Source organism: Lacerta agilis, chromosome 12, assembly GCF_009819535.1.
Source record: "Lacerta agilis isolate rLacAgi1 chromosome 12, rLacAgi1.pri, whole genome shotgun sequence".
Taxonomy (NCBI): domain Eukaryota; kingdom Metazoa; phylum Chordata; class Lepidosauria; order Squamata; family Lacertidae; genus Lacerta; species Lacerta agilis.
The window spans coordinates 5942355-5964700 of NC_046323.1; the positions used below are offsets into that span (position 1 = coordinate 5942355).

The 22346-nt window shown below is 39.5% G+C and overlaps 1 protein-coding gene across 6 annotated transcripts in view; it reads right to left on the reverse strand.

Moving 5' to 3' along the window:
• Positions 1-943: 943 nt before the first annotated feature.
• The window catches only part of SEPTIN7 (septin 7), a 53002-nt gene continuing 31599 nt past the window's right edge, over positions 944-22346 (reverse strand). For 5 of the 6 annotated variants that reach the window (XM_033166267.1, XM_033166270.1, XM_033166269.1 and 2 more), the window contains 9 exons: positions 21499-21616; positions 19050-19142; positions 17964-18060; positions 17569-17620; positions 16473-16598; positions 9808-9828; positions 4953-5088; positions 3884-4023; positions 944-1971 (listed from right to left, as the gene is read on the reverse strand). In XM_033166267.1, the coding sequence (XP_033022158.1) occupies positions 1932-1971; positions 3884-4023; positions 4953-5088; positions 9808-9828; positions 16473-16598; positions 17569-17620; positions 17964-18060; positions 19050-19142; positions 21499-21616 (823 nt within the window). In that variant the 3' untranslated portion in view covers positions 944-1931. The remainder of the gene's footprint in view (positions 1972-3883; positions 4024-4952; positions 5089-9807; positions 9829-16472; positions 16599-17568; positions 17621-17963; positions 18061-19049; positions 19143-21498; positions 21617-22346) is intronic. The other variant, XM_033166266.1, reaches the window with a different exon arrangement.

Genomic DNA, 22346 nt, shown 5'->3' on the forward strand with positions numbered 1-22346 from the left:
CCAGATTTGATGAAGTGAAGGGCCATGAGGGCCGACCAGAATTGTTAACCTCTGATGTTGTTGTTGAGTTTTTTTTTTAGGATTTTACCCCAGGAAATAAACTGCCACAGGGCTGGATTAAACCTACCGGCGGGCTGGATTAGGCCCCCCGAAATGGATTTTGGACATGTGGTGAAGGTTTCTCTCCCACCCAACCACAAGCCCTGGTTCTAACATAATGCCGTGGCTCATGGTTTGTGTGCTTCCAGCTCCAGGCAGTATGGAGGAAAGTGGAACGTTCAGCAGCATAAAGAAGCAAACTGCCTGTTGACTGTAAATTGGTGTGTACCGTCTTAGCACAGGTTAGATTAATGAAATTTTTGGGTTAGTAGTGGGGGGGGGGAGAATACATTCAGGTTGGGTTTTTTTAAACACCTTTCTCATCATTTCAGCCTGCTGCTAGACTTTGCTATTAGGAATGCAGTTTTCAAGTTACCACCTAGCTATTACAACCTTTGTCTCAATAGGAACCATTCTCAGAAATATTCATTTTCATTGGCTGGAAAAGTACAAATACATCCTAATAGTTTTGCTGAAACAATTTTTAATAACAAGTCTATGTTCTTGCTCCCATGACATATTGAAAAATCTATCCGAAACCAACATGTCATGAAACCCACACTCAAACACAACCACAACCACAAACATGCCTGCATGCATTTCCTCCTTTTATAATCGATATCAAATTGAAAAGCAGAGTATTTGTTAAGGTACTTTAAATAAATATGCAAAATCAAATTTCATCTTGCTAAATTTGCATGAATATTTTGAAGAAGTCCAAGCAAAGTCAGCTCAGGTAAATTATTAGTTATTTTGGCAGACCAAGTTTTACTTTTAAAAGCAATAGAAAAAGGGAAATGTCATAAATTCTAATTATCCAAGGATAAGATAATCCACACCTGAGTATGTTACATCACAACATTGTTTATTATGTGACTTTTTACAATACAAACAAAAATACAGAAATGCAGTATATGAATACAGCTAAATGTAAAATTGTGACTTTTCTCTCAAGAGGCCATGATTCTCTTTTCTAGTAGAAGACAGACTGCACACAGGTAGAAACAGGTTGGTAGTTAACTCCACATTTTTTCCTAGAAATGACCTATAAATGCATTTTCCTGCTACTTACCATAAAATGTAAAAAGGGAGTTAAAGGAAAGGTTTTATCAACTGGTTCCTACCATATGAAAGAAACTACATTCTATTTAGCAGGGCCAATATATGGAAAAATATCTAAATTATATGTTATTACAAAAAATGAAGCAGTAATGAAATTATTCTGGCTAGAGTAGTTACTAAATGAGAATAGCATATATTTAAAGAATCCAAAAAAGTTGTTTTTTTAAAAAAAGCTTTTAGGTGCCCCATAAGCCTATAAGTTTCATTTTTCCATGTGTATTTTCAAACAACGGAAGTGTCAAAAATAGGGTCAACTGTGTTAGACTAAATTACATTATTATATATGCTGCACTGAATGGAATTTTTATAATAGAAGCATAGTTCGTATTATATTATGGCAATGTATCCTTATGGAAAACTTTCCCAAGTCCTCGTATACTGGAATATCCTGTAAACAAAATCAAACCACCAGAACATGATTGTACAACAGTAAAATGTTATTTTGCAGTAAATGACTTAAGTTTTTTTTTTTCCTTTTTCTTTTAAAGGGGTAACTTAGAGCTGGTTTGTTTTCCTAAGTATACAACACCCTAAATAATTCAAGGCATCTCAAGTGCCCTCAAAATTAACCAAAAAAAATTTTTTTTGTCATGCTGTTAAATCCAAAGATATGGACACAACTGGTGCAAGATTGGTCAAACAGATCCAACACACACATGTCCAGGCTGGAATATTGGCAACTAATACATAACTGGTGGTCTTAAGTATATTTAAAATATCTTCCCTTTCTTCTTGTTCTTTTCCAAAGTTCTGTAAAAGAAGAAAAGGAAAAATAATTATTCAGATATATTTACATATGTGATCTTCTGCTTGATTAAGCGCAGCACATTACTGTAAGTACCATATTCTTCAGAGCATTAAGCAAACAGCGTAGGGGTCCCCAAACTTTCTGTGGGCATTCACATAAAATTACCGTCAAGCAGCGACTTGGCCAGTCACAACATGGCTGCCGTTGCAGGTTTATTATTGAAAGTGGCCCTCGCTCATTTGCACTGTGTTTGTGTGTTTCTGGGTGCTGAGGGTGAGAAAACACGCAAACAAAACACGGACCTGCAGACCCCAGAGAAAAGGAAAAGCACAAGGGCACAGTCCCTAAGTGAATATGAAACAAAAAGCAGAGGGAAGAGGGGGTAACAAGCAAAGGCCCTGAAAGAAGAAGAAGAAGAAGAAGAAGAAGAAGAATTTGATATCCCACTTTTCACTACCCGAAGGAGTCTCAAAGCGGCTAACATTCTCCTTTCCCTTCCTCCCCCACAACAAACACTCTGTGAGGTGAGTGGGGCTGAGAGACTTCAGAGAAGTGTGACTAGCCCAAGGTCACCCAGCAGCTGCATGTGGAGGAGCGGAGACGCTAACCCGGTTCCCCAGATTACGAGTCTACCGCTCTTAACCACTACACCACACTGGCTCTCAGAAGAGGGAAACTGAGTGCAAACTGACCCAGAGAGGAGCAAAGGGAAGAAATAAACAAACCATTCCTTTCCTTCTCTCCAACTGGTTGCCTGTCCTCAACCCACTCCCACTTTCCCCAGCTAGGTTCATCTTCTTCTCCTTTTCCTTTCATCACATTTTTCCTCCCTCCTAGTCACTCTTGTTTTCTACTGGGAGGGCAGCAATCTTAGCCGGGAAAACTAGTGGAATGAGGAAGTAGGAAGGAGCAATACTTCTCCCTCTTGTCTCCAAACTCTCCATCTTTTCCAGGCCGAGATATACATATGGGAAGTATATTTACCATGGCCATTTTCCAGGACAACTGTACACGTGGAGCAGTTCACAGCAAGGACAAATATAATTATGTCACATGCATATAATATGGCATTTTACCAAAATGAGCAGAGATAACGTAGTTAAATCTGAAGTGGGAGCTTGCTGTGATGGCACAGAGCCAGATGGTGGTGGAGAAGCAGTCAATGAGCTGGTGGGAGTGGTTTAGGAAGTATTGATATAAGCAGGGTTGTCAGTCCTTAGGAAGGAACTGCGAGGAGTGGTTTGACAACAGAGGAGCAAAGGCAATTCCAGGCATAGACTGGACAGAATGAAAAGTGCCACGGAAATGGGAATGGGCCGAGGGGAATTTCCCCCTTCAACCAAGCAGCTGAAACATTTCTAAGGGGGTGTTTCTTATTATACTGATATGGCCAATATGATGCTCTGTTTCAGGAGCCCTTAGAAACAACATAGCATGTGGGGGTTGGCTGAGAGGAAAAAGGCAAACTGGTGAAAATAGCCTCTTTTTCTACCATATATCAATGTCAGCAGAGGGGCACCACTGGGATGCAACCCATAGCACTATACACAGGTAAGCCATTACAGTGGTACCTCGGGTTACATACACTTTCAGGTTACAGACTCTGCTAACACAGAAATAACGCTTCAGGTTAAGAACTTTGCTTCAGGATAAGAACAGAAATCGTGCTCTGGCGGCGCAGCGGCAGCGGGAGGCCACATTAGCTAAAGTGGTGCTTCAGGTTAAGAACAGTTTCAAGTTAAGAACGGACCTCCAGAACGAATTAAGTACGTAACCAGAGGTACCACTGTACTTGGATGTGTTATCCCTGCAGGGATTGTGCAGGGACAGGGTATCAACTCTTGCGATGGGGAAAACTGGTAGGACCTAAAATCAGAAAGATCAGAAAGGACGGCGGTTACGACTCCAACGCACCTCGAAGAATTCTGTTGTTCCAAAATACGTTGCTGAGCTTCCCAGTTTGCCTTTTCGTCCTCGAACTGGCGGCGTTTTTCCTCTAATTCCTTGTGTTGTGCCTCCAAGTTCTTTTTCATCTGCTCGTGACGCCGCTGGAGCTAAGGAACGAGAATGCAAAAGATGGTAAAGTTTCTCATCTGTGCTCAAGGGGTCCGTCAGAAAATGAAAAAGAGATCAGTAATGTTGCAAGTAAAAAATAGAAAATAAATGAGCACATTGGGTTGGACCCAGACGACATTACTTTCACTTAATAACCACTGAACTCAATGGAACGTAAGCAATGACTAACATTTCAACTTTGATTTCAGGAGGACCCAGATGCAACTGACAATCTGGATCCAGCCCCGTATTTATTTTATTTTTAACAGGCATTTTAATGTTAAAGCTATTATGTTCAGTCCTTGGAGAAAGCACTGCCTTATTCTCACCCCTTCTCCTTTGTTTGACCTTTAAAGCAAGTTTCCTTACTGAATAATTTCCCCATCTATCCAAACAAGACGAAAAAGCTGCTGTGGTAGGTAAGACCAAGCGTCAAACCATGGCTGAACTCTACACTATGTACTGGCTGTTGCTTCTCAAGATGGTATTACAATGGATCTTAATTTAGGATGATTAAAAAAAAAAAAACTCATCTTAAGCAATCACGTCAATCCTACATTCTTGAAAGTTATGGATCTGAGTTTCTCTTGGCTTCACAGAAGATCACTATTTGATACATAACATGAGTTAAAAAGGTGTATTCAGCTCGAGTCGTATCAGTGTAAAAAAATAATAATATTGCCATAATGGTAAAATCATGGCCAAGAACTCCACAATGTGAAAAGTCACGGGACATAATGTGCATTTACAGTTGTTGGGCACACAGGAATAGGGATTTATCGATCACCACTTGAGCTCATCTGATTTCCCCGGGAATTCACTTACAGCTGATTTTCTATTGACTCACAGTGCTAAATAAATATTGTCCTGTAATTCAAATATTCTAATGTTTGCTTTATCCAGTACATAATGCCACAGCAATATGTACCTCTGCTTCAGAGTCCTTCAGTTTCTGAACTTTTTCTTTGACCTTCATCTCAAAGACTTGCTCCATTTCCATTTCCATTTTCTTCATCTTCGCCACATGTTCTCTCCGCTCCTCTTCCATTTGCGCCAGAGGGCTCCTGCCATAAACGAAACAGATGCTTGGTTATTCAATTTTCGTTTGGAAATACAAGTTCAGTGAAAAGCCAATAGACACACAGAGAGACAGGAAGCAAGCTACTTTTGGAAAGTGAAGTAGTGCCAACGAATAAATGAGAGTGATCAGGTACTTCCTCGCCACATTTGTTTCAAGTTTACAAATTAGTGTGAACATCTAGTCTAACAGAGGATGAAACCATGTGGCTGGGGTCTGTGCTTCACCTGCAATGTACAATTTCTTAGAAATAGCACTTTGTGAAGAAGGAAAAAACCACACAGAGGTAGTGAGATTTAACACCACAGATCAGGTGCACATGCAATGGACTACCTTGGACAACAATATATTTCAAGTAGGAATAACTCAGGTATGTTATGCTGAAACAGGGATACATCCAGAAATGTTCTTTATGGGGCTCCAGAATTTCTGCTGGGGTGTATTTTAATACACATGCATTGCACATGCCACTAAAAAGAACTTTGTAATTTATATGCATGGCACACAACACTGAACACCCCTGGTGCATTTACATCTTGTGTTTGTGCACACATGCTTTGTTGCTTAGAGTCATTTAGAAGCCTACAGAGTGGCAGAAAATCCTCAGAACTGGGAGGGCAGCCTGAACCATGTTCTTTACTTTTTTTTATACACTGTCAGCTGTTTTCATACCAGCTAATCATATAACTTTTTGCATGGCTTGAATTTTGAACTGCATCAATGCTTCTTTGCAATGCTCACTATTTTCCTGGAACCACACTCGTTGTCTGGCTGCGGATTTTAAAATTCTCTTCTATAAAGAGAGCCAGGATAAGGCTATCTACACACCCCACACCAGTTGCCTTATTTCCAATGCAAAGTTGCTGTCACTTTCAAATTGGTCAGGAGAGGCTCCCTGGCTCTCCCCCTGTACACCTGAAGGAGCGTCTCCACCCCCATTGTTCAGCCCGGACACTGAGGTCCAGCGCCGAGGGCCTTCTGGCGGTTACCTCCTTGTGAGAAGTGAGGTTACAGGGAACCAGGCAGAGGGCCTTCTCGGTAGTGGTGCCCACCCTGTGGAACACCCTCCCATCAGATGTCAAGTAAATAAGCAGCTATCCTATTTTTAAAAGACATCTGAAGGCAGCCCTGCTTAGGGCAGCTTTTAATATTTAATGCTGTATTGTTTTTAACACTCAATTGGGAGCCGCCCAGAGTGGCTGGGGAAACTCAGCCAGATGGGCGGGGTATAATTAATTAATTAATAGCATTGGGACATAGGGTGTGTGTGTGTGTGTGCGCGCACAGGTAGGAAGGAAGGAGAGAGGACAAAAGGACACAGTGGTGCTCTTGTGTGCCTTTCTTCTCGTCTGCTTCTTCTTTCCTTTCTCCCTTCAACCTTCCCATCACAGCCTCACTTCTAACAGCTGCATCCCTGTATGCCTGTGCATTATGCACATCAGGACCACCACCAGAAGCTGCTGGCACTGCAGTTGCGGGCAGGCTGGGTTGGGAAATGAGAAGGTACCGGGCAGACTGCAAAGCTGAGGTGCACTTGAAAGGGGTTCAAGGCCTAGTGGTGGTTCCAGGCATGCAGTTTGCAAAACACGGATTCACAATCCTAAACAATACTATCCACGTGGCAGCAACGTAACTCAAGACCAAGCTATAACTGTGTGCACTACAATAAAAGCAGCAGCAAATCACCTACATTCAGAAGCCACAAGAAAGTGAGCCAAGCCACAAGTTACGGGTCATATCACACAAGATATGCCTTATATGATGAAGGAATTACATACGTAGAATATTTTTATTTTTAGAAAATACATATTCATTTTAGAGATGGGGTTCATAGCACCATAGCCCACCCTACTGCCAGTCAGCTCTCCTCAGTGCCCAAGGCCTATCCTGCACACTTATTTTCCCCACTTAGTGCCATAGCATAGGGGTCTGTTGGGCTTCCCTCACTTCTTTCCTGAATATATTATTCAAATAGATTCCCTTCCTTCCAATCCCCCACTATATTCCCCCTTCCCAACACTCTCATGCCTCTTAAAATTATTTCCCCCTGCCCCTTTCACAGAGTTCAGTGGGGCTCACACTGGTCCTGAGTAGAAGACTTCGGCCTTAAAGGATTTAACAGTGATCAAGAGATCAAGTTACCTACTTATATAACATTTTTATTTAACAATTTGCCTTTGAGAGCCATTTCACATTAAAAGGTTCCATCTTAGAAACTCCTTGGGATTTGTTAATGGGTCATTTAGGGCTAATGGAGTATTAGTCCATCCCAAACTTTTGGAAAATATATATTTAAAAAATTGTTGCTCATTTTGTTCTTTTCTAAGGACTCGTCTAAGGACTTGGCTCTCAAAGGGGAATTGTGTCAGTGGTGGACTCTATGGGCACTGCTGCATTGTGAGAGGACGGCTTTAAGGGGACCATCACAAAGAAGTAAGAAGCAGTGATGAAAGAGCACATGATTCTTGTTGATTTGAACAGAGATGGACAATTCTTTGGCTCCAGGATCATGGTAAAATAAATTACTCTACGTGGTACTTTGAAAGGGTTTCCAAACACTTCGTTTCACCACTGTAGAAGCTTTACTAGAATTGGGTTCTGGGGCAGCTGCTGCCAGAAATGCGGAAGAAGCAGTACACTATGTGTACATGGGCTGAAGTGTACTCAGGCCTCTCTAGGACCTTCTCATAGCTCTAATGGCATGTTTAATAAACGAATCCGTGGCATGTTACTGACCCGTATTCAACACATTTCATTTCTTACTCTTGCTAATGAATCCACTCCAGGTTCCAATCAGAACATGCAATGATCTAGTAACATCTATATTATCTGAGAAGGAAGAAAAGGGTGATGTGCCCACCAGTCCAAGTGCACCAAATACACGTGATTATCATTGCTAGGCAGGACATTCATGCAACATAAAATGTGGGGGGCAAACTGTGTAAGTGGACAAGTAGCAAACAACAAAATCAAATCCAGCCTTCACTCAACCACCTAGAATTATATATGAATGAGATTACAGCGGAACCCCAGACAGTATGATTCCATTTAAAACAGCTAAGGCGTGACAGGAGGGATTCATCCCTTGTAGCTAAAGGATGCTTGGGCATTTCCTCAGCCACACTGAGACAGCTCTTCTGTTTGCTGTGGAGTAATAGGAAGCACAGGTTTCTCAGCAATTCCACATCAGCCTGGATGCTAAGAAACTGGTGGGGAATGTCTTCTTGAGCAATTTTGTAGCGGCCACTCTACTATAAGAATCCTTAAATTCTTCATCTGGTCAATATGGATCACTGTATAAGGAATCAACTTCAAGGAGCTAGAAAGAAGCAGCAAGTGAATTCAAACCAAGTTTACGAAGGACGATGAATAGCAGACTGAGCTTAAGAGTTACAAACGAAGCTAGAAAGGAAGACAAGGTGAAGTTAGGAGAACCTAAAAGCAAATGGTCATTTCATGGAAGCAGCCTCCATGAGTTCATATGTCTGAGGTTCTGCTGTAATATAAGTTAAGCCACTCCCAATGTTTATTTGAAAGATTTTGTACTTTTATCCAATGATCAAAGGGACCAGAAAATTAAAGAACTAATTAAAACCAGTCCTGCTGTGAAGAATTTGCACATGGGAGAGAGAGAATACATGGTGTAATCTATTTTCAATGCAGCTACTATGGTTAACTTATTTTAATACAGAAACAAGCCCTCTCCATGGTATACTGTCAGGATGCCTATTATCATCATCACTAAAAGCAAAAAAAAAAAAAAAAGGATTTCAATAAATTGAATTTTATTGCAAGGTTGCATGTTTGTGCATTTGTCCAAATAAATGCTGTTTTTAAATGTACACACTGAATATAGATGTTTCCAGTGCATTTAAATATGAATAACACCCCTCCCCCGTTCAAAAATGAGAGCAAACCTCAAGAACTACTCAAACAGACACACAACTCCTATTTGAGTGTTATGTTCCAGAGAGGACTCTTGACCTGGTGAGAGTCTCTGGTTCTTTAATGCTACGGAAGATGGAAATGAACTAGGCTGTGCCATGCTTGAACGTGGAATCTCTCAGAGCCAATTTGTTCCCTGGAAAAAGAGGGGTTAAAGGCAGACAGCCAGGGACATGCCATGTTCAGACAGAATGCAATACCACCTGATTCATCAATCACTAATTCCTCTCCATGGTGAGGGCAATGGGTGCATATGCCTATCTGACATTCATGTCATTTTGACTATTCTTTCTGGAACATGACATCTGAAAAGAATGAAATCTGAGCCTCTGCAAGCTACTGATATGATATATCTACATTTTTGCCTTCTTTATCAGCACTCTGATTTGATAATTTTGGCACTTTCAAATGCCGTGGTAACAAACTGCAGCTTCAGAGGGAAGAAATGAAGCTAACAAGTTCTTGAGTATCATTTCCTATACAATCAATCACTGTGCTGAAAAGAAGCAAATTATGAGGATTTCATATCCAATTAACTGCTAAAATGGTCTTCTGCTCTCTCTGTGAATAAATGTGCTCTCACAGTAGATGTCACTAAAAATATTTAACTTTATGTTAGGGAATTTTATAATAAAACATTAAAAGCAAAACAAATGCAATCGCTGAAAATAAAAGTTTTGAAAATTACACTCAACATTGAAAGCCTTTTTTGTTTTAAGCCTTGTCTTAAGTCTTTTGAAAAATTTAAATGACCACTTACATGCCTTCAACTGTGTCAAATCTAAAAAACAAAAAATACAGAAGCTTAGCATGCTCAAATAAAACCACAAAAATAAAAAGCAATAATTAAAAAGCAAATTCATTATGGATTTGAAGCTACTTTGGTTTGTATGCTCTCCAGCAGCAAGATTTCCACTGTAAAGTGACAGGTTGTTAGTTAAAGCTAGTTAAGTTTTTTGTTTTCAATATTCTGTTAGTTCAAGTGCTCTACACAATTAATGCAGACCTGATGTGCAAAGCTTTTTACCTGTTTGTGTGCAAGGAATAATGCATGCTCTTTAGATGAAAAATTAAATATTTTAGTGACATTTGCTTAACTTCTCAAAATAAACACCAATTCACAACTGTCTCAGGGCCTATTGCTGCTAGTATGCATGTTCAAAATGGTCAATAGCACTATTTATCTCACCAGCAGAGGTCTCACAAGGCTTCTCTGGAAATTATTTATTATAATTAAGATCAGATGATAAAATGGCAACTATAAGACTCACTCCATGCTCTGCCTTGTATTTCAAAGATTATTCCAGGTTTATAAACCATTCAAACTATTTCACAGATTACTTCTAAATTCTAACATTATCATAGCTGTCAACTTTCCCTTTTTTGCGGGAAATTCCCTTATTCCAGCACCGTTTCCCATTGCAAAAAAAGGAAGGTTGAGAGCTCTGAACATCATAGCTACTCTGGAATTTCTGAAAGGAAATATCCCCCCCCCCCAAATAGCTCAAGCAGAACAAGGTAGAAACCGTCTAACCTATTCAAACAATGTCCCCATTTGTATGATCATATCTTGGCTTAACAAAATGAAGCCCCTTGCAAATGAACAAACCAAGAAGTCTTCAGTTAAAAAGTATTTCCTATTTTCTGTCCCAGCTGCAGAAGCCAGATAGGACTGTTTTAGGTAGGTGCTGTTGCAATGAGGCAACACTACTCGGTAAGTCACAGCTACATACAAAACAAGATGCGTGTGCAAGGAGGAGTTTGCAAACTATATAGCAATTTAACTTTGACACCATATATAGCAATTTAACTTTGAGAACTATTTGTTGCATTGGCACAACACTGACTAAAAAACAGCTCAAATGCATTTTCAAGAATTTATACATGCAGGTTTGGAACTACAATTCCCATCATCACTGACCACTGGTCCTGTTAGCTAGGGATGATGGGATTTGTAGTCTCAAACATCTGGAGGGCCAGCATGCAGAAGGACAGAGTCTTTGTGATTGTAAGATACAAGAAACAGCAGCAAACAGCTTGCCAACACCATTGTATAAGAAATATGACTCCTTCCCTAGCAGAAGAGTCATCTGAAGTTGCAGCAAAAGCCAAGCAAATGAAAGTTTGTGGATCCTGTCTAATGTCCCCTACAGCTGCTAGACTTTAAGGGAAGGCAGAAATTAAATGAGGAATGACCTAGACCAGGGGTGGCCAACTCCCAAGAGACTGCAATCTACTCACAGAGTTAAAAACTGGCAGTGAACTACCCGCTTTTGGGGGTTCAGGTCAAAGTTGTTGAGATTCTTTCAGGGAGGAGGTAAAATGTTGAACTTTTTTTAGGGGAGCCACAGTTGTTCAGCTTCTTTGGGGGGAGCCAATGATCTACCGCAGACGTCCAGTGATCTACCGGTAGATCACGATCTACCTGTTGGACATGCCTGTCCTAGACAGTAGCTGCATTTTGCTGAACTTTTAACATTAGTTATGACCAAACTGCGGGAGATAGTGGAAGACAGGAGAGCCTGGCATGCTCTGGTCCATGGGGTCATGAAGAGGTGGACACGACTCAACGATTCAACAACAACATTAGTTATACTGAGTTGCTGACTGCATATAGAGTATTTATTAGATTGCATCACTGTAAGTAGTTATCTTAGCAGGATTACATAATTCAGTGTTTTTCAACCTTTTTTGGGCAAAGGCACACTTGTTTCATGAAAAAAATCACGAGGCACACCACCATTAGAAAATGTTAAAAAAATTAACTCTGTGCCTATATTGACTATATATAAAGTAATTTTTCAATTTTTCCCATGGCACACCAGGCAACATCTCGCGGCACACTAGTGTGCCGCGGAACAGTGGTTGAAAAACACTGACATAATTGTTCTTCCTAGCTTTAAATACCTGAAGATCACCTTTGATATTTAGTTTTATTAGAAAATATTTATAGGCTGCCTTTAGGAGCCAAACTCTCTCTAAATGCAGCTTGCACACAATTAGAAATTCAACAGTAATAAAATAAAATCCAAAACGTTCACTGTAACCACATTTTAAAAAACAGAATACAGTAATAATAAGTCAATGCAACTCAGCAACTGATTTAGAACCAAAGCAGTATTAACAGATTCAGCAGCCAAAAGAAGAACAGTAGCAAGAGGGAATATTCCTCGTGAGTAAAGCACTGTGGAAAAAGTGGTTTGCCAGGACTTTCTGAAAACCTGTAGTGTGGGAACACCATGCCTGACAACTTGGCTGATTTGGGAAGGTGGGGGGGCCAAACAAGGAAAACCTCTGCCCCGATTTGTTATGTGTGGGTACAGGCTGGTGTGGGTACAGGTAGTCTTTCAATTAACTCCGACCCAAAGGCTTTAAATGCTAAAACCGGCACTTTAAATTGACCCCCAAAAATGCACAACATGGTTACCTGGCTTGCTTCACACTTCTTTGACATGTAAAGCAGAACTGGAAGCCCAGCCTAGACAGCTAAGCGATGCAAAAAACAGTGTGGGCTTTATGGCACCACCACTATGACATTATTTTCAGAACTTTCACAATATATGCAACCATTGTTCCCTTTGAAGCGCTCTGAACATTTCAAGGACCATGGGAAGCGGTCTCATGCCGTCAAACCAAATGCTTTGCTTCGTTAGCATACTGATCAAAGGAATGCAGGGAAAAGCAACACACCAAGAAAGGGACAATTTCCCTGAAATTATTATTTAAGATAGCTGAGAACTATTCAACTACAACCTTGTTAACATGTAAAGATGCTGATCAAGCAGAAAGCATGGTATAGGCTTCCTGATCCAGAATATGAAGTCATTTTCCTGAGCTCTGCAATGAAATGTAGACAGTCCAGCAACATCTGGAGGGCTATATGTTCCCCATCCCTGTGTAAACAATGCTTTAGCATTATGAGAATGAGCTGCTGCAAGCCTCAGCGTCACACCCTCCTCCAATGCAGCCAGAGGGACTTCAAAAACTTTCACTTTTCAAACCAATTTAAGTATGATCTAAAAAACCCCAATGCAACATTCTTGGTTGTTTCCAACTTCATGGGAGAAATGTGAAATACCATTAGAGTTTGTTCATAGTGAAGCAGCATGGATTGTGCACAGATGTCATTTACACTATGATTTATGTTAAAAATATATATATACTGCAGACCAAAATGTACTTGACAGTCTGACTCCCAACTTCTGAATGGCACAGAGATGTTAACTCTCAAAAATGTTTAGGTTTGTATTTGGGCACGGGACTAATGCCAGACCCTTTAATGGTCTTACCGGTCATCTTTATTGATGAAGAAACCATTGCCATTTCATAATTGTATAAGCTGATTAAAAAACAAACAAACTTGTGACTTGTATGTGTGAAACAAGACCTGAGAATATGATTTCTTTATTTTTACTGTGAACTAATATGTTCCTTATGGTATTATAAAGGTAACGGTAAAAGGACCCCTAACCATTAGGTCCAGTCGCGGACGACTCTGGGGTTGCGGTGCTCATCTCACTTTATTGGCTGAGGGAGCCGGTGTAGAGCTTCCAGGTCATGTGGCCAGCATGGCTTAAGCCGCTTCTGGCGAACCAGAGCAGCACACAGAAACGTTGTTTACCTTCCCGCCGGAGCGGTACCTATTTATCAGTTGCACTTTGATGTGCTTTCGAACTGCTAGGTGGGCAGGAGCTGGGACCGAGCAACGGGAGCTCACCCCGTCGCGGGGATTCGAACCACCGACCTTCTAATCGGCAAGCCCTAGGCTCTGTGGTTTCATGTAATTTTACTTGTTTTTTATTTATTCCATTTTCCTTATATTTTCAATTAATGTCATTCTACATTATAAAATTACAATAAACCATTGGTTTCAAAAACTATGTATTTGGGTTACAGGTGGGTAGCCGTGTTGGTCTGCCATAGTCGAAACAAAATAGAAAATTCTTTTCAGTAGCACCTTAGAGACCAACTGTGTTTGTTCTTGGTATGAGCTTTTGTGTGCATGCACACTTCTTCAGATATATTTGGGATTATTCAGGAAACTGTGCCCTCAAGTATCCTGGACATGCATTTAACCCCCCAACCCACTCCATTTGCTGTAATTCTATTGGCCTAACATTTTAAAAATTAATATGAAGGAGCATATTATGAAGACCAAATCAATTTTCTTGCAGTAAAAATATACATCCATTATGCAGTGAGAGAAGTTAGCAAAAATGTGTGGTGAGGGTTGTACCATCTATGACTTCAAATGGAAAATCCTGAAGCCAACTGTCTGATAAAATTTGTCTGAAAAGCTATTAACCTTCCAAAAATTGACTAATGTTGCTTTAAAATAACTCCTAAAAGAGAAGTTAGTGCCCTCATAAGATTCAGAAACCAAAAGTGGGATGAAGAAAAAGGGATGAAGCCCATTCGGTGATGAAGCTTCAATTAATTTCCTCACTTTCCTGACACTGTGCATGCAGAAACTGCATGGGCTTGTTTTGTTTGACAGCTCCAAGAAGAAAAACTCCTCAGCTGGCTATCGTGCAAACCTACTTAAGGGAGCACGGAGCACAGGAGACAGACATGTGCCAGAGAGAAAGCCAAAGTTAACTTTTAAGCAAACATAAAAGTTCACTGAACTTAATGGTTGGGGGACAAACCTTGAGATTGTCAATAGGTAACAACTGCAATTACTTTTGCATCTCTCATCATCTTCAGTTTGCATGTATATGAGAGCTAGATATTGCTGAACTTGTTTCTCCAGTCAGCACCTTCTTAATGTAAGTATCAGATCTGAATCGTAGAAAAGCCACTACCCTGTTGTAAGTTTAGTTACTAGAAATAGTCTCTGCAGTAAAACAACTGTGTTACATTAATTCCCTAATGCACTAATTGGAATATACTGGGTTATATAGAGATATATAACCTACAAAAAGTAAATCTATGAAGCGCACACTGTTTATTGTTTGAATATAAAACGTATTCAATTATTCCCCATCAGAAGAGTACAAGTCCATAAATACTTTCTGTGCACCTTGAGCTCAGTTTAAGTATATTTCATTCTATTTGTACTCTTCTGCCCCATGAACTGTATAATATAAAATTCCTTCTACCTTTCAGGAACTTTAACCATGAAAATGTGTTTATATACCAGAGAAGAGGACACAATTTAATTTGCAAGTGAGGCAACAGCAAGGACATATAGATTCTTCTTACAGATAATGAATAACATTGGGAACCAGATGGAACCCTGCTGATGGCAATACAGTATAGATTGGAAGTCAGTTAATGGCAGAACTATGTACCCATATATCGAATAATGTAGCTGTTCAATTATATAAAATCGACATGCAAACGTTCCCATAATTGTCTGACATGCTGCCCACCAGGCAAATAAAACTGCCTCAGCCGCCAAATTCAGGCTGGAAGCTACACTCAAAGCTTCATGTCAGCCAAGCGTACTTGAACCTATGGTGCGACCAAAGACCATTATGTTTCCTATGAAGAAAATGTACTTTGTTGACAATCCTCCCTCAACCATCAGGCAGCAACTCAGCTGACCGAACAACATCAGGTATGTTTCTACCAGCTCAGCTGACAGAACAACAACTTTCTACTCCTGCTGACATCACAAAAACTACTGCCGTATAAGGCTACTTTTTAATCCAGGAAAATCTTCTCAAAAGTCAGGGGTCGTCTTATACATCGGGTGGAGAATCTGCAGTCTAGTGTATCTCAAAGTCTATATTTTAACTGGAAAAGTTGGGGGTCATCTTATACGCCGGAAAATACGGTAAAAACTTCTGCCCACCCATTATTTAAAAATATTATGTCCGTGGACTGTCAGCGAAGATATTTTGTGCTTCTATCCTGTATTTTTATCTTGTGAACCGCCCTGATATATTTGGATGAAGGGCGGTACATAAATTTGATAAAATAAATAAATTAAAATCATTACATTAAGTAATAAATTAATGACCTGAAGTGCAGCAGATCACACTCGTGCACCCCAAAGGCCCCAGTAAATACATAATTTTCCAACAAGTGCTGGAAGCACACTACTGGTGGTGCTTGTTCAATCTGAGGGGAGGAGATTCCATAGGATGGGCACGACGACAAATAAATTCCTCTCCCTGCTTACCACAAAATGGGCATATGAAGACCCAGGAGGCCCCACTCTTTTTTTCCTCACTGGCTGGAATGATCCATATAAGAAAAGGCGCTTGCAGTTTAAAGTAAAAGGTAGGTTAATGTTTCTTGTAAACTGTGAGATATAAACCAAAAACTGTAATAAATAACAGTAACTAAGTTGTTAACTATTACTTTGGTGATGTATGAGCCTTGAAGGATTTGACTGAATGGCCACATATGTAATCCAAAACAAATTTTCCATGAACTTGTGGGGAAAACCGTATCACCACTTTTACTACCACTTACTTTGTTAGCTGCCCTTTGTTTTTGTTGTTGTCAACTCCATTGTACGTAACAGCCGCCAATTTTCTGCTTCTGTAGTTCTCGTAATGGACATTATTAGTGACGTCTTTCAGGTCCTGCATGTGAGTTCTATTTAAGAAAAAGAAGAACTTATCAGTAACTTTCTTTTACTGAATAATTGCTGATAAATGCAATATTAATTTTAATAAGCAAAACATTTGGCATGTGGCTTTGAAATGTAAAAGTGCTTTATACAGTGATTTATAAAAGAAATATGCAATACTTCATGTTTAGAGAATTTTATACATATATAATATACCCAATAGGGAGGATACAGTAATATTTTGCATACGTACTTAATAGATTTGTGGACCCAAATTATGCCTCTTAGCATAATCCACCCCCAAAATGTCTGATGTACAAGTATTTCCCAAATTTACAGTCTGATCCTAACACACATTAAATTCAATGAATCCTTATCTAATTCAATGGAACTTGCTTTTATGTAAGTATACCCAGGATCAGACTGTGGTTTCTGCATCTCACACCTTCTTGTTAAAACTCTGGCCTCCAAAAAAGCGCCTACACATCCCACCAGCTGACATATCAATTCCAAAATATCCAGAGGTATATTCAACAGCTGGCTTTCACAAATTAAAAAAGAGATTTTTCTTTGCTTGCTTTGTTATGAAAATGTAGCCAAATATAGTCAAAGCTATACAGTATCAAGAAATAATAAGTTTTTAATATTTCTTCCTGACCTGAAAAAAATCCTACAATTATACACACTAAAAGTGGGCACTGAGTACATGCATATATATTTTTATTTTAAAAGTTCATCATTTATTCAGATGACCTTCAGTTAAAAAGAAAAAGTATTACAATACTGTATACCAGTTTCTTTTCCAATAGAATTCATGAAAGGAATGGGCCTATTTAGCTAGTCTTCCAATGTGGTCCAGCAATGTGGAAGGCCTCCCAATAGATGGAAGAACCACAACAGAACTTGGAAGGAAGGAAGGAAGGAAGGAAGGAAGGAAGGAAGGAAGGAAGGAAGGAAAACTATTCCCAAAACCAGCACTCCACATTACTTGCTTACCTTATCAACATATTTCTTAGAATTGTGAAGTCACAGTGTTCACCATTTTCAACTGTAGGGGGAAAATGTCACATTTTTTAAATACAGGAAACAGACACCTGCCAGTAGCAGATGGGGTGAAGGGACACTATGGAAGCCAACCCTCTATTTACCATCATTGCTACTAACTTTGAAGGAAAAACAGCAGAAAGGGAAGTCATTCTAGCTATTTGATGTTGCACTATTATGATGTCACTATATGTACAAATATAAAACCACAAAAGCGACTGTAATAACGTTAAGTTGTTGGCTGCCTTGAGTTTACTATTGGAAAAGCAGAATATAATCAAATCACAACCCTATTAATGTTTTTTGGTATCACAGGGAAGTTCACACATGGCCTTTTGCACACTTACCTTCTGCAACACCCCAAGGATATTGCCTTCCTCTAACCCTCTTGCCGTTGACTTCAATGATAGTATTGCTACCTACTACAGCAAGAGGTAAACGGTCCTGGAGGACAGAAAGAGTATATTTTGGGGGTGTAAGTACATTGTTTTACTCCTCTGAATACACGAAATATCCCAGATGGATATAAAAAGGGACTTTTGAAACATTATATGGGAAAGGCCATAGCTCAATGGTAGAGCACATGTTTTACATGCAAAGGGCTCGGGTTTAGTTCCCTCCATCTGCTAAAAACCAAACAGAAAATAGATGACCATTGTTCCACTGACCCTAGTATTTTCCAAGTGGCATCATCTTTGCAATGTCTCAAGCAGAAATCTTTCCCCACGCTTCTATCTGAGATACTTTCCCCATTACTATGTTTTTGCAATTTTACAAAGTAAGCTGCCTGATACCAAGTCAAACCATCCAGATTAGTATTTTGTACGCTGGCTGGAAGCGCCTTTTGAGGATTTCAGACAGATGCGATACTATTGAGCTATGCCTTTTCACATTAGAGTAGCCCCCACAAGGCATTCCCCCTGTATCACACAACAGAAAGACTGAAAGGTTTTACCACAACTGCCCTAGGTAAACCACAAGTACACACCCCTTCAGAACCAGCAAACAAAAGGAGAACAAGGTTGTAAAATAAACGAGGAAGAGACAAACTGAGATGTTAGAAACCTTCTGAGAAACATATTAAGATTTCCAAGTGCTGATAGAAGCACAGAAAATGACTAACCATAGCTGAAATTAGCCAGTTTGTCCAGGCTTGGGCAAACGGAAAACTGCATGTTATCTATAAATTGAAGCAAAAACATACTTCCCTACAAAGCCAGTGTTGTTAAACAGCAACGTCTGGTATGTTCGGGCACTTTTTGGGGGGGGTGCATGCAAGGGTTCCCCCAGTGCCTTCAATAGAGTAGGGAACTCTGCAAGCACAGAACAGCTCTTTCTACCAAAGCAAAGAAGGAAGTCCACCTATAGAGCATTCTGTGTTCAAAGCATAAAGCTCAAGATGAGATGTTATACCCCTTTCTAAATTTCTGTACCTTTATCTTTTTAACCAACTTATTTTCTTCTTCATCATCTGTCTCTGGGAATTCGTATATTTTAATTTTGTGCTCTTGAATTTCTTTCATTATCTGAAAAAATATTAATAGAACAGAAGCAATGTTTTTGGCATGCTTATGAAGCATACATAGATTTGCAAGTTACTTTTAAAAAAACACAAATAAACAAAACAACTTGCTTCACAAAGGACCTGTGAGCTTCCTGGATATATGAAATGTTGGTGGCAAATTAACCTGTCAGAAATACTAAAAACAATTCATCCAATTTTCTGAAAATCAAACTTGCTGATTCACATTGAACACCAAATATGGGAACTCCTGTCTGTGGTATTAGCTTTGGGGGGATGAGAAGGACATGTTTCTGTCTTCTACAGTTTTGCCAGAATCCTTGGATTTCTCCAGTGTTCTTATTTCCTAATCATAAGTTGGGTATACTGTACACATTCACTGAATGTACCTATATTTGAGCTCAAGAGGCATGAGGAATGGAGACACATGAGATATGGAGTGTTATGGTGTTGGTTGGGGAAATAAAAATAAAAGGGAGGGCAGGGCAGAGGGGTAACTGGTCTAGGCAAGCCCCTAACAGTTTAAAGTTAGCATCTGGGGGGGGTGAGGAGAGGTGAAGTGTGTTGGAAGATGCATGCTTGGATATTTAGAATGCACAGATATTTCAAAGATGAAGTCAAAGGGAAAAGACACTCTATGGCAATAGGATGTTCATCTTCAGGGCTGGATGCCAGCAGCAAACCAAAGTCCTCTAGCACTATACTGTATAGCACAGCAGAGGAATGTTGGGGTGTGGGGAGAGGTGTCCCATTACACTTGCCTGAAATTCTGCCCTTTACATGGCTCCTGTCCCAATGTGACTGAAGCTCTGAACAGGAACATTTCTATTGCAGTATTTTGCTGCAAGTCCACTGGCAGTTGTGAACTGTTTATTATCTTATGTTAGCCAAATGCATTTCATAGGATTTGGACGCTTCCTGCAAGAGCTGAATTATGCTCTCACTCTATGGTAGTAAGCCACCATACCATATTTCTGTACGCTGCCTTCTCATTTTTATTCTTTTTATAATCTTTTTATTTATTTTTCATGGAACAGAAGAAACATTTTGAGAACACAACTGCTGCAACAACAAACTGGCCCCGATACAATTACAGACTTTTGCCATGCTATGTAATAAAGTTTCACTTGATTACTCTAAAATATCATGCTACAATTTCCCATGAGCATTGGGTGGATTCCTGCCACAGTCGGAACAATTTATGTATGCAACAAACATTTGCCATACGTCTGAATACCCTGCCATCTCTTGAGAGATGCATTACTTTTGATTTTACAGCAGGCACCCTTGCTGTATTCTCCTTAGGGCTTGAAATAAATTGCAAGCTGGATTTCAGGGCGGAGAGAATTACCTATATACTTGCGTATAAGCCTAGTTTTTCAGCACATTTTTTGTGCTGAAAAAGCTGCCCTCGGCTTATACTCGAGTGAGGCGGGCGGTGGGGGCGGCGAGAAAGAAGCCCTTTCTCTCCGCTCGTGCCGCCACCCGCTCTCCCCAGTCAACCATTCCTTAAGAAGTGTACAAGAACAGCGGTTCTTTACTCTCCCCAGGCAGCTTGTTCCATTCCTGAACTGCTCGCATAAATGCAAACCTGGCAAAGGAGGAAGAGGAAGGAGCAGCCCAAAGGGCTGCTTTTGGGCTGCTCGTTCCTCCTCCTCCACAGCGACAAAGGTGAATTGGCTTATACTTGAGTCAATAAGCTTTCCCAGGTTTTTGTAGGAAAATTGGGTGCCTCGGTTTATATTTAGGTCGGCTTATACTCGGGTATATACGGTATGCTTTCTGTCAGTGAAGGAGATTTGACTTAACTATGCTTAAGGTCTCCAACCTGCCTTACAGGTAGTTACAATCCGGCATACAGAAACCACAAGTAAGTGCAATGTATCATTTTCAAACCACAATTACATTCCAAGTGCACCACTACCTTTTAAATGTAAGCTTTACAGCAGTGATTAAGTATTACTGTGTAACAAAAAACAAAAACAAAAAACATACTGACAAATCCCTAAAACCCTGCACAAGCCTGGCAAAAAACCATACATGTTTTAGATTGAGAATGTCATATTTATTCTACCTGGTAATTAAAACATTCACTTCTAACAAAAATGGAAAGAACTATCATTTTCATTGTTCAGATCAGTGAACACATTTCCCTTGTCAGGAGCTGTATTCATGTTCTTTTTACTTCTGGGAAAAAGTTAGCTTACCACTTCCAAAATACATATCTTGCTGAGATGCTAGACATCACTTTGTGGATTAAATTCTTAAATTACACTGTGAAACATAGTACGTACATACACACACCCACACCCCTATTTAATATTTAGTTCAGTTTTTTCATAGTAAAAGTTTCTATTCACCTGTTTTTTAAATTGTTGACATTCTTCAGGTGTAAGCGTGTCTGCTTTGGCAATAAGTGGAATGATATTCACTTTTTCATGCAGGCGCTTCATAAACTCAATATCCAAAGGCTTGAGTCTTAAAAAAAAAAAGTATTGTGATTCAGCAAAATAATAAAAAAGTATTGTGATTCAGCTAAGAAAGTCCCTTCTGAACACCTACACTGCAAAAAATTGTCTAACCAAATGCACACAACAAAAATAATGAATTATCAGAATTTCATTTTCCTATTTAATAGTTGCAATAATATGTGTCACAGAGGAATAAGCCAAGCATTTTTTTTTAAAGCATTACACCTACAAACTAATCAGAGTTTAACATTGAAAACTAGCTTTGAAATATAGAACATTGTATAATACTGATGCTACATTTCTGACTTGGATGTTTCCTATGTCACCCAACTCATTAAGTACTAACATGGGACTGAAGACAAATCATAATCCCAGTAGTAAGGTCAGGAAAACTGACATCGTCCCCATCAAGTTAATTTGGATAAAGGAAGCAAAGCTTGTTCAAATTCTAAGACTGATGCAAATTTCTAAGGAGGTGTGTGCTATTCAGAAGGGAAGTCCCCATTTAAATGGAGAAATGATACAATATAATTCAAAGAGGAACCAAAACCATCTATAAAAATGCCAAAACAAGTACCGGTAAGTAATTTTCTTTATTAAATTTAATCACATCATCGTAAGGTTAAGAAAGCAGATTAATTTTAAAGTCGACAGTTATTTATATTATGCAGTTAGTTAAGCCATTATCTAGTAACCTTTTTAGTAAGCATCTATCAAATAAAAATGAATAGGCTTAA